The 17,288-nt window shown below is 46.0% G+C and overlaps 2 protein-coding genes across 3 annotated transcripts; one reads left to right on the forward strand and one right to left on the reverse strand.

Moving 5' to 3' along the window:
- Positions 1 to 3,371: 3,371 nt before the first annotated feature.
- LOC134010193 (uncharacterized) lies at positions 3,372 to 8,135 on the forward strand. Of its 2 annotated transcripts, XM_062450030.1 has the most exons (15): positions 3,372 to 3,470; positions 3,652 to 3,791; positions 3,922 to 4,053; positions 4,249 to 4,294; positions 4,445 to 4,489; positions 4,645 to 4,689; positions 4,804 to 4,870; positions 5,036 to 5,092; positions 5,181 to 5,267; positions 5,515 to 5,580; positions 5,761 to 5,868; positions 6,065 to 6,100; positions 6,198 to 6,281; positions 6,624 to 6,666; positions 6,764 to 8,135. In XM_062450030.1, the coding sequence occupies exons 1-15, from the start codon at positions 3,431 to 3,433 to the stop codon at positions 6,824 to 6,826; spliced, it is 1,059 nt and encodes a 352-aa protein (XP_062306014.1). In that variant the 5' UTR covers positions 3,372 to 3,430; the 3' UTR covers positions 6,827 to 8,135. The 2 variants fall into 2 exon arrangements, with proteins under 2 accessions (XP_062306014.1, XP_062306015.1); XM_062450031.1 differs by lacking the exon at positions 6,065 to 6,100.
- Positions 8,136 to 12,451: 4,316 nt separating this feature from the next.
- Positions 12,452 to 16,283, reverse strand: adgrl1a (adhesion G protein-coupled receptor L1a). Its single transcript, XM_062478781.1, has 2 exons — positions 16,241 to 16,283; positions 12,452 to 16,140 (listed from the first exon to the last, which is right to left on the reverse strand). Exons 1-2 carry the CDS (start codon positions 16,281 to 16,283, stop codon positions 15,230 to 15,232), a joined length of 954 nt encoding a protein of 317 aa, XP_062334765.1. The 3' UTR covers positions 12,452 to 15,229.
- Positions 16,284 to 17,288: the final 1,005 nt, after the last annotated feature.

Genomic DNA, 17,288 nt, shown 5'->3' on the forward strand with positions numbered 1-17,288 from the left:
AAGAAAGAATGAGAGAAGAACGCGCGTGTGTGTGCGTGTGTGCGTGTGTGTGTGCTGACCGTCCATCAGATTACATCCAGGGTTCATGTGTGTTTAGTATATGAAGGTATGTGTGTGAGAGAACCAAACATGCTGGCACAGCACTGAGTCGCGGGCACGCTGGATGAAGCTCAGACCGTTGTGATTAGTGTGCCAATGTGTGTCGGCTTGTGTGTGTGCGTGTGTGTGCGTTTGCTCGCGTGTAAATGCGTGCACGTGTTAGTGAATGTGTGCTTATGTATATGTGTGAGTGTGCGTTTTCAGTGACTGTGTGTGTGTATTCGTTGCATGTGTGCGTCTGTGTATTTCAATGTGTGTGTGTGTGTGTGTGTGTACACAAACCTCCCGCTGAGACGGCTTGAAAGGCAGAGCCACTTCTCTTGTCCTGACCAGACCGGCCCTCCTCTTTGACCTCTCACCATCACAGTGGAGGTTAATGCTGCTTAGGACCGTTTATACGAATCCCGTTCTGACAGTTGACGAAGTCCTGCTGCTGGAAGCTCCTTCTTAGACCTGGTTGCCACAGTTCCAAGGTTAGCTGTCGGGACTGTGCCATTGAAAATCATATTTCTGCTCTTCTTTGCCTGGACATACTGTGTTGAAAGGCTGACTTGTTAGGAGTTGAGGAAAGGCCTACAGTAACACAGTCACCGAAAAAACGGCCCTGCTTCCGTGAAAGGAGCATAGAGCTGAGAACATGATATTGTTTTCATAAAAAGGAACGAGTCCTGCCCTGTTTCCATTGTGGTCTTCTTCCACTCTGTGTATTCTGAAACCCTTCTGGAGCCGTACAAGCCGGGGCCAAGTAGCCTGCTACTCAGCAGTGCAGTGCTATTGTTCTGGACCTTCTCAGGACAGTTCCGCTGCAACACTGTGCAGCACCAGGCCCAGGCTGGACCAGGACTGAGCTCTAGTTAGTGGTGCACAATCGCTGGAGTAGGAAAGGTGTCTTGCGGACCCCCCCCCCGCCCCGCCCCGCCCACCTTCCCCCCGCCCCCCTCTTCCCCTCCTCCCCCGTTTCTGGAATCCTCCGAATTCCAAAGGTGGAACTCTCGACCTCCTGTATCCTCCCACTCTCGTCCCCGTGAATGGAACCAGAAGGATGAGGGGAGGCCACCTATCTCTCATCACTGCCCTTATGGGAGGAAGGAGGGATGGAGGAGGGGGGCCGAGAGATCGAGGAAAGAGGGATTGGCGGTGGTGGGGGGGGGGGGGGATAGAGGATGAGATAGAGGGACAGGAACCGGAGTGATTCTTCACACTTCTGACCGGGCTGGTGTTTGTCAGCGGGTGCTGGTGGGAGGGCTAGCCGGAGTGTGTGTGTGTGTGTGTGGGGGGGGGGGGGGGGCCTGGGAGAGAGAGCCCTGGGCTGCTTCATGCGTGTTTACAGGCAGGCCTGCGTCACTGCTGTTCTCTGCTGTTTATGCAGTCCCACAGCAGAGGGGGTCTCTGGAACAGGGCAGGATGTGCATACCACCCGTTGTCAATTGATATCTCTGAAAAAGTGATCCGATGATCATATGGAGCCCACTTCCTCCCAGGCTCCCCCTCCTCGCACCCCCTCCTCTCTCTCTCTCCCTCCTCTTTTCCCCTACTTTCCCCTCCTCCTCTCACCCCCTCCTCTCACCCCCTCCTCTCTCTCTCTCCCTCCTCTTTTTCCCTACGTTCCCCTCCTCCTCTCACCCCCTCCTCTCTCTCTCTTCCCTTTTCCCCTACTTCTCCCTCCTCCTGTCTTCCCCTCCTCTCTCTCCCCCCCCTCCCTCTTTCTCCCCCTCCTCTCTTCCTCTCCCCTCTTCCCCTCCTCTCTTCTCCTCCCCCTTTTCCCAGTCTTCCCTCTGTAAACTCTGGCCATCTTTGTCAGTCTCTTTAGCCTTGCTATGTCTAGCTGTCACTTACGATAGCTATTCCCTCCTCTATGGGCTTCTATGGGACAGGGAAGGATAGCATGCTGTAGATTTACATGCCCGGCTATCCTCGTATAACTCTTGATATGGCTGTATGAACTGTGACTTCATTGTGAAGGAGTTAGGGAACATGCTGCATGTAAGGTTCAGCATGACCTAGTATAGGCGTGTATAGTTTTCCATGAAATTCTGTGAAAGGTTCTGGGTATGGGCATGTGTAAAGACAAAGCACAGGCCAGAGAGAGAGAGAGGGAGAGAGAGAGAGAGCGAGAGATGTAGAGATAGAGAGAGGAGAAACAGAGAGGGGAGACAGAGAGGGGTTAGGGTTGCCGTGGGTTGCCTGAAACAGGCTTCTGTCTGTGTTTTCTCGGTGGACCAGAGAAGATGCAGGGAATCTGCAAATGAAGCGTGCTACTCCTGACGGCCCCAGCTTTATCTCTGGGTGCGTGCGTGTGCGCGCGTGTGTTGGTCTGTGTGTGTGTGTGTGTGTGAGAGAGAGAGAGAGAGAGAGAGAGAGAGAGAGAGAGAGAGAGAGAGAGAGAGAGAGAGAGAGAGAGAGAGAGAGAGAGAGAGAGAGAGAGAGAGGGGAAGATGACCTGCTTTCCCTCTACTCTCACGCCCAGAATCGGATGGGATGCCAGCCACACTCTCCACGGCCCAGCGCCCAAAGACAACAGGAAGATAGTCCTGCACTATCACACACACACACACATATGTTGACCATATGGGCCATGTGTTTGTGCTACTGGTTAGCTACTGTACAGCCCTATTGACCTGCAGATTTGACAGAATCATATCTGTGTAGTCGTAGTTCAGATGGTTTGCTGAGCAGTGTGATGGGTTGTGGTGCCTACTGGTGTGTTTAGGGATGTTGAAATTATTTTATATCTTTTTGTCTCAGTCTGGCCCTGGGACCATTACATCAAATCACGCTGCACTCCCATAACATACAGGTATCTGGCACTGTTTCTCCACTGGTGGGTTTTCTAAGCCAATAAACTGGCTCTTTTTGATTGGTCCCAATTTCTACTTAAACTATAAAGTCTTGGTTTATTTAAAGGACAAGACTGCATACAAATGGTAGTTGTTGTTTGGTTAATTAATGTTACCTACTTCACCTTGCAGCAAAACTTGTTTCTAGAACACACAGTCACTTGAGGATATGCTGTCCTCTTGTGTTCTGATATTGTAGTGCAAGTTAAATTGACAGGTAATCTCAGATTAAATAAACGTGATTTATAGACAAAATTACACAATTTTACACATAGAAACAACTGTTTACATGTTATTCTTTCCTTCACCAAGGAGGAGTCCATGAAATTATTTTTACCTCCTAAACATTCAAGTCAAACAATTAATTTAGTTTAACGCCTGACCTGGATGTGCTTTCTCCAAACTTTCTGAAACTTTCTTTCGAGCAGGAAATGACGTTCTTGTCAGAGACGTTTCAGACATAAGTTTTGTTCCTTTCAAGACGGAAAAGAAACATGAATAATATCCTTCAACTACTTCTCTTTGTAACAATAGGTATATATATATATATGTTAAAGGACTGAGACTGCAGAAGTGTTCAGATTGTTTCTTTATGAAACAAACTCACAGTTCTAAAATGTTGAGAAGCCAAAACCTGTTGAACTTGTTATACTGTTGTACTAACATGTTTATTTGTCTTTAGTCTGTAAAAGTTTTCCATTTTTTTTCTTTTTAGCTCTTTGTACTTCCACAGTGGCTTCAGATGAGCCGAAAGTCATTAATGTGCAAAGTCGAGAATTGAAATCACCTGAAGGGTGGTATGTTTACAAGTATGACGGAAGAGGAGCTTCAGAGGTAATCGTGACCATTGACAAGGCAAGTGTTTGTCTCTTGTAAAAACCTCAGTTAGAGAGACAATGACCAGTGTTTCCTTGATTTGAAATGATCTTAGATTTGTGTTGGATGAATTAGATTTGTGTTGGATTAATTAGATTTGTGTTCACAGACTATAATCGCTTGGTATTTTGAGGATTCTCCTAAATCAAAAATTAATGGATCACTAGTGCAACGAATAAACCTTACTGAGATCATCCTTAAGGAACCCCTTAGTTTGAATATCTCTGTACACGAAGTAAAGGTAAGATGTTCCATTAGTCTCTTTTTACTTATTCAGTCAGAAGAAAGTTCTTACATGTGATCAATTAAATGTGCCAATCATAATACATACAAAATCTGCTTGCAAGTGACTCTTCAATGAATGTGTGCTTAGACCTTTTCCTATTGATGGTTGGGATATACTAGCCTCATCAGTTTGGCTGTGCTTCATTTATAGGATGGCGGATTTATAACAGAGAAGCAAGTGTACATTGTCCTAAAAGGTTAGCAACAGACATGCCTCTTGTCTTTCAAATTTTCCAAAACCCCATTACATACCTTTTTTTTTTTTTTTACAAAATGTATACATTCTACTTTTCTTTATAGAGCTTTAAGATCACACTTTGTTTCATGTGTCTGTTTTATTTTTTTAGATGAACTCTCAACTTCTGCACCTCCTGCTACTACTAAGCTCCATGGTGAGTTCACTAACAGACTGAAACTCCTCCTCACTGTCTCGTCCTCGTCTATACGACTGAGTTGTGTTCAACTGATGCCTCAGGTCTGTCACTGTTGTCACCTAGTTCACTTTATACTGTACTCAACCAGTTGTAACTATCTCACTCTTTTTTAGAAAATGACGACAGTTTCCCTCGATCGAGGATTGGCGTGATAGGAGGTGAATGCTGCCATTATTCTGATTTCCCTGGTACAACAGCAAAACAAAGTTTACACTTTAAATAAGCATGCCTTATTTAAAACCTCTCCGATTTCTTTCTTTGTTTAATAATAGGCACTCTGGCTGCACTGGCTGCACTGGTTGTACTGGCTTATATCTGGTGGCGCAGAAAGAACGGAAAGTGAGTACTTAAAGTGACAATGCAGACAGAGCCACGTTAGACACACTCTCCTCTAACTCTGAGCACTTCCTGTGGATGAGGAAAATAAACACAGAGTTTGTAAGGTGACTTGTTACTGACCTCACATCCTTTTGACCTTGGATCACTCCTACATTAATCCTATAGGGACCCAGGACAGGACGCTAACAAGCAGAATTATGTTTCCATTAACATGCCAGAACGGTGGGTTATTTCTTTATTGGCTAGAAATCAGTATTGACCTCATGAATAGAGAATAAACTGTGTACTTGTGTGTCTATCTTATATTTAGTGACCAGCGAGAGGAAGTTCAGGCTGCAGAGGATGGAGGACCAGAGGACCACAATGAACAGACGCCTTTCCTCCACCCTGACCCCGGGTAGGTGTGTTTGGATTGTGACAAGAGAGAAAAGAACTCTAAGAGATTGTGTTGGTATTCATAATGTGTCTTGTGAATGTAAACATGTCTGTGGGGGGTTTCTGGTAAGGTAGTTGTCTTCTCCAATAGTGTTCAATCATGTCTGCTGGAGATCAGACATGTTTTTTGTTTCGGATATGTGCAATACAGTGACTTGTTACTGACCTCACAGAATTACAATTCAATTACTCCTATGTTAATCCCATAGGGAACAAATACAGGAAGGACTTGAGGAACAACATCTGGAGGAATATGTTGTCAACATGGATGAACAGTGGGTTATTTCTCTATTGGCTAGAAACCATTATCGACCTCATGATAAGAAAATGTAGTCTTGCTCTTAAGTTATTGTGCTAAAAGGATGTTTTTTGTAACTGTCATAATGCTGTGCCAATATGTAGACTTTCAAACACAGATTTATGACCTTTGAATGACTCCTATGTAAATCTCCTAGGGAGTCTGGACAGGACTTTGGGGAAGAGGGGGAATGTAAACCGGCGGAGAAAGGGAACGCTGAGCAGACAGGTGCCGGAATGCTGGAACATGGAGACTGGACGACTAGGTAAACTTTCACATGACACACAGAACGCATGATGAAAATGTGTCCTTGTTTATCCCCCAAATACTGGTCTAAGGTCAGTTGACTGTCCAATGTGCTGTCCGAGGGGTTCCGAGTTCTGCTCAGACAGATTCGAGCTACCGTTGTGTTGGTGAACCTAAATCTGACCACAATTGCACCTGTTTGGGCTTCACTTTAGGGATGTGGTTTCTGGTGATGCTGTGGAGGCTCACTGGTTAGTTTGTCTTTGTCTCTTCAGTCTATGTACTTTCGATACTTTCTACATACACAATATCTGATGCTGAGCTTTGTCGTTGTGCTCTGTCCTCCAGTCCTCAAGATGGCCCCCTGGTTGTGCCGAACGAGGAGGAAACACGCTCCGAACACTCTTATTCCTGTGGCGTCTCTAAGACCAGGTAAACATTGCTTCTGAAAGATGCTCATCTAGAAAGGGGTCAGCAGATCAGTGCTGTGGAAGGGGTTGGGGGGGGGGGGGGGGGGGGGGCGGGCTTGTAACCCTGGTGATGACCGAATAAATGTTTCCACAGTCTCAATGGGAACAAGCCACGAATGCGTCTGGACCAGACTGAATATGTTGAGATGGATGAACAGATAGACGGGGGGGGGGGGGGGGGGGGGGGGGGGGGGGGGGGGGGGGGGGGGGGGTGGGGGGGGTTATTTCTCTATTTCTTGAGATCATTTTAAATTATCTTTTTTATCAGACAATTCATACTCATGAGTCTTCATCTTATATCTAGTGGCAAAGGAAAGAGAGACAACACGAAGAACTCTGGTGGAACAGTAAGTATGGCTCCTCCCTTTTCCATAGTGGCAATGTAGTTGACATTACTTGTCAATTGTTAACCAATTAATTGTGACTGCATTTTTTTGGTCACAGGAGGAACAACCCAACAGCGTGGAGTTTGTTGGGACAATGACAAATTATGAAACAAAATTATAACCACTATCATTATTATTATAATTATAACATATATATATATATATATATATAACAATATTATAACATATATATGACAATAAGTCTTGCGGGGCCTGGCATGCGACTTCCATTGAATGGGAGGCAAAATGTAGGTCTACCGTCCACCCCTGAAAAACATCCATGGGGAAACACTGCAATATATTATATTACATATAATAAATATTTTCCATATCAATGTCAATAGTAGTAGAAAGACATTTACAATATTATTATAATATCTGAGCCATCATGCCCAAGAGCCCTTGCGATATCTTAACTCAGTGTAGTTGCTTCTTCAGCACGTAGTTGTAGTTCAACAAACCATCATTCATATATTCATTAAGCCTGATATCGCAAACTCAAGGGGCTTTTTGCGCTCATTTAAATCTTATCTTAATTATGCTATCAAGTCTTGATAATTATGTTATCAAGTCTTTTAGTTGTTTTTGATTTGATGTTAAAATGCAGAATGTGGAAATGGCTTCATGACAGTACTGTTATAGTTCTAAGGGAACCTTGACTATATTAAACATGGTTTATGGTTTAGAATATGATGACAAAATACTGTCATCATATTGTAAGTTACTGCTCATGAAGAACAAAATTTGGTACACAGACTGCCCGTACTAGAGGTTGTAGACTGATGTAATCTAATTATTTGATGCTTGTACTGTGGAACACATGTGGAATAGTGGGACACATACATATATATACATATATATGTATATATATATTTAAACATTTCAAATAATATTCTGTATAATATCATAAGTATCATATCAAATATCCTATGTGTGTTGCTACTGTAACCTACCGTGTTCTGACGACGGTCACTGCCTGAAATGACGAACACTTGTTCTTATCTTTGTTTTACTCTTTTTATTTTGGGATTTTGGGATCTTATTGGGATTTTTATTTTTGTTTGAATTGTTTATCACTTTTATTATTGTTTTTATTGATTTTATGTAAAGCACCTTGAACTACAATTCTTGTATGAAATGTGCTATATAAATAAAAGTCTTACTTTGACCTTTATGCCTCAGAGAGACTTTGATTGTACTGTTTGTCTGAACTGGTCATTTTTATGTCTAGGTGTCTAACTCTCCAATCTGCAGATTGTTTAAGATTGTTTGTGAACCTAGAACCCAACTGAACAGTCACACCGTTCCTGTAGCGATGGACAGAACTTTTCTTCACATAATGAATCTTACATGTAAGCTTGGCCTTTAGTTTAGTAGTGTTTATAACTGTAGTCAATTGTAATCTTCAAATAAAGTATATCTTCATAATCTAGATGATTTTGTCTGATATGTGTGGGATATAAGATGCTACATTTATAGCAGCAATTCAAAGTAACTATGGAGTTACTATAGGTGAGCGTTCAAGAATCTCGATGGAGGAAATGAAGGATGGAGATTATGCCACAAGGGGGCACTAGAAGACTACAATTTCTCCTCCCTCACCCACCTCTGGTTCAGTCAGAGTTTAACAGGAGGATTGTTGTGTACTCTCGGTAATACTGTACAGCTGATGTGTGTTGTGGACATTGGAAAATATCCCAGAGCGATAACTGACCTTGGAAACTGTGTTTACTACTCTGCCAAGAGGTCCTCTTTCTTTCAAGATGTCCCTCTCGCTCTCTGTGTGTCAGGTGAGTGTGTGTGTGTCGTTCTAACGGTACTGAAGTGTGGGGTGAGTGAGTGGTCAGGGCTAAAGAGACTCCCCACTCAGGGAGTATCACAGAGGGGACACAGCACAGACATTGGGAGGGTGTGTGTGTGGGGGGGGGTATCAATCATGTATGGGACGTCATTTTATAACACAGACACTAATGGGACAGCCAAAGAGTAGGGAGGGAGTACTGAGGAGGTCATATAATTATAAATTAAGATGCTCTGATGCACACAATAATTAGCTAACAGCTAATTAGCGAGCAATCTGATTCGACAATGGCTGGGATTATGAGCAATCAAGGAAACGCACCCCACTGGGTCTAATCACCACAGACTGATGACACAATATCAGGAACAAGAAGCTTTCATGGGAGGCAAGATAGTTTATTCCAATAACCCAAACTTTTTAATGTTATGTTACTAACTAATTGAAAATAAAATGATCCCAGTTAGAATATTTCCTTCTCCCACAGAAGTACTCCCACCCACCCCTACCCCCACCACGGATAGTCAACATCTAACCTTTCAGTTATCAACAAAACAAACAAAAATTTCTCAACCAACTAAAGCCATGGTTGGTTCTGGTCCAGCAACAACAGGAGGCCAGAGTTTGATAGTAGACCCAGTGTGGGAGTACACTATGACTCCGGAAAAGACTCATTCTCCCACAATGCCTTTCTTTCACCTCCCTTTAAGTGCTCTGTTCTGTAGGCCTTGCATGGAAACAGACAAAATAAACCAGCATCCCGCCTACTAGATGATCTGCGTGCATGTGTGTTTGAGGGGGCTGGGTCCTCAGTTGTGGTGCATACTGTAGCTGTGGTTAAATACCACATTAATAAATAAACCATCAGCAACACATTAGCACTTAAAGAGCTGCTTTTTCATTTCAACCTTCCGAAGCAAAGCTATGAGTGTTGAAAATGCAGCCTTGAGGCTGACAAGAAACTATTAAGACCGCGATCGGACACAACGCTCGTACATGTGGTCCGTTGGAAATAAACACACACGTTCACAAAAGTGTGACGTACACGACAGCACAGGCACACACCCTATTTCAGAAATGGGGTTCATAAAAAGTGTGGTTCTTGGACACAAATTAAATTTGGAGTAGTTTTTTATTAATATGTGCTGATACAGGGTTGCGCTGACCTGCGATGACACAGACACTCACAGAAAACCCCTTTGGCCCAGACAGCTGTCAAAGCAATGACTGTGAGAAAAGAAAAAAAAACATAAAACACGATTCCTCAGTGAAAGAAAATAAAGCAATCAAGGTTTTTACATAAACCGCTCTTTACAAAGGAATCAGTAGTGGCAAATGAAGAAGTAAAACAGTAGAAAAAAAAATCAAGAAAGAAGTACTTTTCGACTGGCAACCCCGAATGGCACAATACTAGATCATACTGGTTCACCGATGATCATGTCACGCCTCTTCTCACTCCCCTCCAGTACCCACCATGGTGAACACAGATCATCTGCAAGTATAAATGTCCAATACTGTCTGGCTGGCCAGGTATGAGCTGGTATGAGCTGGTATGAGTTGGTATGAGCTGTCGCAGCCCATCCTGACCTGCTGTCCAGCTATCCCTGTGCGCTCCTCCCTCACCCTCCCCCCCCCCCCACCACACATGCATCCTGTCGAGTGATGACGTCATGCCAGCCACTAGGGCCTAGGCCATGACGGGGCGTTATTGGGCTGTGGCTTCCTGGGGGAGCTTCCTCCAGCCACCAGGGTCCTAATGTCCGCCCGCCCGCATGCAGGCACGGATTAGCCCTTCTCCAGTAGACAGTGGGGCTGACCCCCAGGGATATGCAGAAATAGAAAAGCATGCCTACAGAAATGAACAGGTCAGTCTGCTCCTATGGTGTGTGGATGGACACATAAACGTCAAATCCCTTATGATATCTACCTCCACTTCACTGTACACAGTAGATAAAACGACCTAACCTGGCTGGAAATGTGTGTTGAGTGTATATGTACGCATGTATTTTGGTTTTGGACCAGGGGTTCCGTGTGTAGTACGGGACTCACAGTCTCACTGTTTGGAGCACCCTGAATACCCAAGAACCCCCTTTGAACTGGTCCGACCCTGTGTATCAAAAATGGCCGCCGGTTGGAGCCATTACTCAACACAAACAGAAACAGCACAATCCTCGTCACTGGGTTAATGTCATACTCCTAGGTACTCTTAAACTATGATATAGGTACTGTATATAGTCATGTGGACACATAACAAGAGACCAATAACAAAATAGTACTACTTTATCATTGTTTACATTTATGTTTTTAAAAATCTCTATAAGAAAGTCCTGCTGCTGCACACTAAAAATCTCCCTTGTCTAGTTAATGTGGCAGTTGATTTCTTCTGACAGAGCTGAAGCTAAATCAAACATGGCAAGAGATAAAGATTAGAGCCTTTTCCACCCAAACAGACCTCCATTTTTCCTGATGCAGAAGTGACTTTAAGGGGGTTGTGGAGTTCATCTTCGGTTCCTGCTTAATCAATGTGAATTGTAATCTGATAACCTCCAGTCCCCTCATGGGCTACAGTAAGGCCTCTGAAACAAAACAGCACATCCTGCTTACTCTCCTGTACTACTATGCTGCGGGCTAGCCAGTGCAGGGCTAGGCCGGGCTAGGCTGGACTAGGGCACCACTCTTGCCCCACTCTGGCCCCCTGCAGGCCAGTCCCCTGGGTCTTACTGACCCACTGCTCCCACCCCTCTACCAGGCTTGGACGACACTACCATGTTTTCTCACTGAGCGGGGGTCATGTGACAAGTGTGTGAGAGATGGGCCGTCTGTGTGAGAGGGGGTCACCAGCAGGTCAGCTGATTGTCAGCTTTCAGGGACCTCTGCTGTCTAATGACAGAGCAGGCTGAGAGACGGAGTCTCTCTGGACTGTTCCACAGCTACCAACACACTGTCTGAGGGTTTACACCACAGTTCACCCTCTCAGAGGAAGTGTGTGTGTATGTCTGAAAGAACGAGAGAGAGAAATTAGATGACAGAGAGAGATAGAGACAGAGAGAAAGAGAGATACAGAAAGAATTAGAGAGCGCTGTGAGGTTGTCTATGATTACTCTCAGTGTTATTATCCTAATCAAGGTTACAGACACTTTTAGATGTTCTGAAGATCCTGTTGTGCAGCCACACAATGATGTATACTGTATAATCACTATCATTACCACAATACAGTGCTATGCTGCTTATTGAGATATCAATCTGGTGTAAACAAAGCTTTTGACAAACAAATTAACGGCAAAACAAAACTCTAGGAGAAATATGCCATGCTCTTGGTGCCTATTGAGAACATTATTAAATCTGAAAGAGCAGGAGGAGAGAGAAAGGGAGAGAGAGAGAGCTGCGTATTAGGACACAGTCTGTGCTGCACCTAAAGCTCAAACAATCAGCACATGATGTCAAAACAAAGTGAGAAGGAAGATGAAGCTAGTCGCCAAGAAGGGGGATAGGACATCGATGCTACAGTACCACCCCGTACGGGGTGGCCGTACTGTTTTATCCTTATCCCCCCCTACCGAATCCTTCAGATAGAAATACATTCAGTTGTCCCTACTTGACCGGTCAATGCTGTCGTACCCACCACCACCACGACGAACTGTGACCTTTCTCGTTTCCCAGTCGGAACGGGACTCTTAGCGAAGGCGCAGATGGCGCAACCCCCCAAGGACCACGTCCTGTGCACACTACCGAGCTAGTCCAATGTTCTGTGGTCTTCAGCAGTATTGCACACATGTCCCACGTGGCAGGGATTTGGGATAAGTGCAGCCTCTTATCTGAGTGTACAGTTGGCGCACACTGATGTTAAGAGAGATACTCCAGCGTGAGGGAACGGATGATCGAATACCCTGATAACCCCCCCCCCCCCCTCAGGCTCTCATCCCCCCCCCCCCCCCCCCCCCTCTGCCTCTCATCCCATGAGCCACACATTTACAGCAGGCTATCCTTTCTTCGCACAGAGGAAGTAGGACACACACACACATCCAACCCAGCAGAATGTCACACTGAGGTGGATGTTGGAAAATCAATCAAGCAGCATTAACATGATTTACTTCCTGCTTCCTCCCCTCCTCTCAGCTCCGCAACACTACCTACTGGGAGGTGCTTGTGGAAAAATAAATCAACGATGAATAAATGAATATACAAAATAAACATTCCACATTGATAAATAAACAGGGATAAATAAATCACCCAGAAAGATATATAAATAATAAGAGTGAAGGCAAACTCTCAGCTTTCGGGACAGACGTTGGGAATGGATCCTCGTGGACACTTCTTAGCTGACAGCTAATCTCCAGCGCTTGCATATGGTGGCACATTGTACTGTAACACGCCTCTGCTCCTGTCACGCTGACGGGAGGCTACTCTCTTTGTTCTGCATTCACATGTCCGCCACAGTGTGTCCGTCAATCGCATTGCCTCTGAACACCACGGAAACGGCAGTCGTAGTTGCTGCCATGTCTCCGAAATGACAGATAACGAAGGCTTTCTCATAGATATACATTTACTACCCCTTTATCAGATCTACCTTCGATTCAACCGACAAAACAGCTGGACGTACACACACACACACAACTCACTCACGTACTGCACGTTCACAAGAACACAAACAATCGGGGATTCACACGCGCCGCGCGCACTCACACACGTACTCCCACATACAGGGTATGAATTGTCACTAGGCTCTGAAATAATGCTGAAACTATCGCTTAGAAACAGCAAAATGCAAGACTTTTTGATAGAAAGAAGGTCTATTGTACATGCTAAAGCCCATCATATTAAAAGGATGTAATCTAGTTATATCTATGATATTTTCCAAACAATACATCAAACCAATATTACTTTATGTCTGGTGTCCTTCAACCCCCATGCATGGCTGTGACCATGTGGCACAGTCTGACATTTGATGACATCTAGCCCCCCCTTCCCCCACTGAGCACTTCATGTCCGGGAATGTCAAAGGTCAAACAGTAACAACATGTAATGTATTATATTATATAAAAATTGTGCCAGGTTCTTTTTTTTTTTCCCTCCATCTTTTTCATTTGTATTCAACATCCACCACCCATCTTTCTCTTTCTTTCTCTCTCTCCCTTTTTCATTCTGGTTTTTCTGAAAAGTCTATTTGTCTGTTTTTTTTACTGAATGGCACAGCATTAGGGCACAGAAGAGTGAGAGGGTGTGAAAGAAAAGAAAAGAAAAAACGGGGAGAGAGATAGAGTGTATCATTCAGGTCACAAACTCCAAAACATGTTTATTTTTTTCTTTTGTCATTTTGTTGCAGTACAAGAAGTCAGTTTTCATAGTATTTGTTACTTTTTTGTTGCTTTTGTTCATCTGGTTCTCTATTTACACACTAGAAGTAGAGTAGGTACTTTCATTTTTGTGTGGGTCCTATGTACAGAGTTAGACTTAAGGAGCAGCTGGAGCAGTTGTGACGTTTAGAGTCTGTTTGTCACAGCCGCTCACAGGAGACTCAGGCGTTCACGTCCAGCAGAGGGCATGTAGCAGTACGGGGAGGGGGGGGCATCCAGCTAGTTCATTCTAAACCTCCGAACAATATGCAAACACAACAGTCACTAAAGGCGGTGGCTCTCTTCTAGAGTCAGCGAGGCAGTCTTTCCCTTTTCAAGTGTCTGGAGAAAAAGAACGTAGAAAAGAAAGAAGTCCCGCTCCGTCGGTCGGAGTTGTCGTGCCGTTCCTTGGGCTCACACCTCTTTGCTCAGTCCTCCCTTCACCCCCAATAGGCTGACAGGAGCCTCTAATGGAGGTGCAAGCAGAGAAGCAATCTCTCCACTCAGTCTCTCCTTCGGTTCTGTACATAGTCATGGGTTCACAGCAGGATAGAAAGGCAACTGCTCTCAGGCAGCCACTGGAACTCCCGTGGCTCCCACCGCCTGGTCGACTCTCAACTGTTGTTCCTGCTCCTTTTTATACTTGGATGGAGTTTTGTGTTCACTTTCTGATGTTCAGATACAAGCACTTCTGTGAGTGAAAGTGTGTACGTGTGTGTGTGTGTGCGTGCGTGAGAATGATCCAGTTTCTGTTCTGGCAAACAAAAAAAAGAGAGTTATTTTTGGCAACGCACTGAAGAGCTTTCAGAGAGATTTTTTTTCTATAGTATAATGCCGCACTATATTCTCTGTCTCCATAACTAACTACTCTGATCAAAGGAAGGCCAAACTATTGGAGGGATGGAAGATGAGTGAGAAAGACAGGAAATAGAAATTGAAAACAATTTCCCCAGACGAATGCCTGAAGGAACTCTGAGAAATGAAAATATAAAGTATTTCAATGCTAGAAAGCATAGGAACATGTGTACTGTATGTCTAATACAGGGGTGGTTACATTCAGAGTGCTGGACTGGCGTCAACACACCAAGGAATGGAGGGATGGAGAAAGACTGGGGGGGGGGGGGGAGCGGGTTTTGGAGAAAAACACCCAGGCATCGTTCTTCTCCGAGAGGTGCGTTTAGGGTCAAGGATGAGACCGTTGCCGTGGAGACGGCTCGAACTCCCCCCGAACGTAGACTCTGTCCGCTCATCTGTCCCGATAAATACAAAGAAAGAGAAAGAAAGGCAACCGAACAAGCAGGAAGTGGAGAGGAGCGAGTGGGAGGCTGCCACGGCCGTCATCCTAATTGCGTCATCTTCTGCCCTGCCTCTGTCCCCACCCTCCTGGTTCCAGTCACAGGCTGGTGACCAGCTGCATTTGTCCATCTCCCTCGGTGTGGGGGGGCTCCTGGCCCGGCTGACCGTCCCCGCTGGGTCTCCTGGGCGGGGCCTGGTAGAAGGTCTGCATGGGGGCCCCTCTGGAGCCCAGGGCGGGCCTGCCAGAGCTGTAGTAGAGCTCCTCTGGGGGCTGTGCGGAGCGCGGCACCACCTCCAGGGGCTCCGGGCTGCTGTCAGGGTAGGGCGAGTCTCGCAGGTTGGTGATGCTCGTGTACAGGGAGTCCCGGGCCGGGGAGTCGGGTGGCCCTCCGTCCCCCTGCCCCCCGGCGCTGTGGCCGCTGTGGCCAAGGCTCTCGGTGAGGTCGGCCGTGTAGCTCTCGGACTCCTCCGGGTCGCTCTGGTAGAGGACGGACTGCGCGCGCTGTAGTAGCAGGGGCTCCTCCAAGGCCTTGTACAGCAGCTCCATGTCCTGCGGCGTGCGCTGGCGCCCCTCTCTGGACAGGAAGTCCTGGTCTTCGTCCATGGTCAGCGAAGGCTCGGGCCCGGCTCCGCCATTGCCCCGTCCCACGCCGCCGTGGGGACGCCCCCTCGCCAGGCTGCCACACCCCCGGTCTCCGCCGCCGCCGCCCCCGGCCCCGCCTCCTCGCAGATTGTTGTGCACCAGCTCGGAGATGATCATCTTCTCGAAAGCCGCGGCGTCTGACAGGTTGCGTCGTATCCCGCCCCCGCCCAGCGTCTCCGAGCCCCGGGGGTTGAGCAGGGGAGGGGGGCTGTCGGCTCCGCCCACGCTGCCGCCCAGGAAGTCACAGCTGCCTCCGGGCCCGCCCACAGGACCCACACTGCGCAGGGAGTAGCTGTTGTTGAAGTTGCCGTTGAGGGGAAGGGTCTCCATACCACAGGGGTCTCTGGCCTTGGACAGGGTGCTCTCTGGACAAACACACGTACACACACCTGGGTTAGGCATCACTGTAGGAACGACATACCGTAAGGTTGTGGAGGATAAAGTGGATTTAACGGTGATTCATACTTGGCTCACGGAAGGTTCCTGAAGGTCCATGAAGAAGCCACATGGAGGGAAGAGAAAATAGTGAGACGTCCAAATCTCCTCAACATAAAGATTACTATAGGATATAGTATGATATTTATCATCAATTATTATTATAGGATATAGTATGCTTAAGTACAGTAATCTGAATAGTACATTATACTAAATTGACCAATTGCATTTCTGACCATACAATCATTTGTGTTGCTGACAGAAACATTTACCTGCAAGAATATTCGACACAAACAAACGTGACACGTTAATGCGTTCATGTTTACGAGTAAATTGACTCTGTGGTATGCAGACGCACACCTGTAACCTGTATCTTTGACATGCAATTCCACCCCGTTTACACCTTCGCTACTGAACACGCTTCATGCTTATTGCGGTCTGCAAGCTTGGCTGGGAGACATCCATAATTCATACTCCCAACTCGTAAAGAAGCAGTATGTTTATTTTACGACTCGCCTTCCACACCGAAGATGTTGTGATTTTCTTCGCAATTGCCGTCACTAACCAACCAAAGCTCGTGGCTCGACATCCAACATGAAGCGCACATGGCTTTAAATTTTAATGCGTGGCATAATTTCGATCAACGCTCTCCTTGGTGATGGTGGGGAGGGGGGGGGGGGGTAATTAGGCATTCTAATGAAGTACTTTTCTTACTTCCTCTACAGAAGCAGTCTAAAAATGGCCCCACTCGGCTGTGGAGCGGAGCTCGCAGGCGTCAGGATTGACGCATTGTGCAGAGAGTGTTTAAAATATTAAACAGTGGCGCTGTCTTATATTTCAGCCTTCAGACACCGGCGCAGTTACTCTCCACTCCAATCTCGACTGGGAAACCTTTTCGGGCGGCGCACACACCGCACACACACACCGCACACACACACACACACATACATACACCAAAAACATACACACACATACACACATCTCTATACCTTCACATTTAGACCCAGCACCTAAACTTCTACACCTATATCCATCAGAGACAGGCCGTTCAGGTGCGTCTGCCAGGAGCAGGTCTCTG

Source organism: Osmerus eperlanus, chromosome 2 (assembly GCF_963692335.1).
Source record: "Osmerus eperlanus chromosome 2, fOsmEpe2.1, whole genome shotgun sequence".
In the NCBI taxonomy this organism is placed as follows: domain Eukaryota; kingdom Metazoa; phylum Chordata; class Actinopteri; order Osmeriformes; family Osmeridae; genus Osmerus; species Osmerus eperlanus.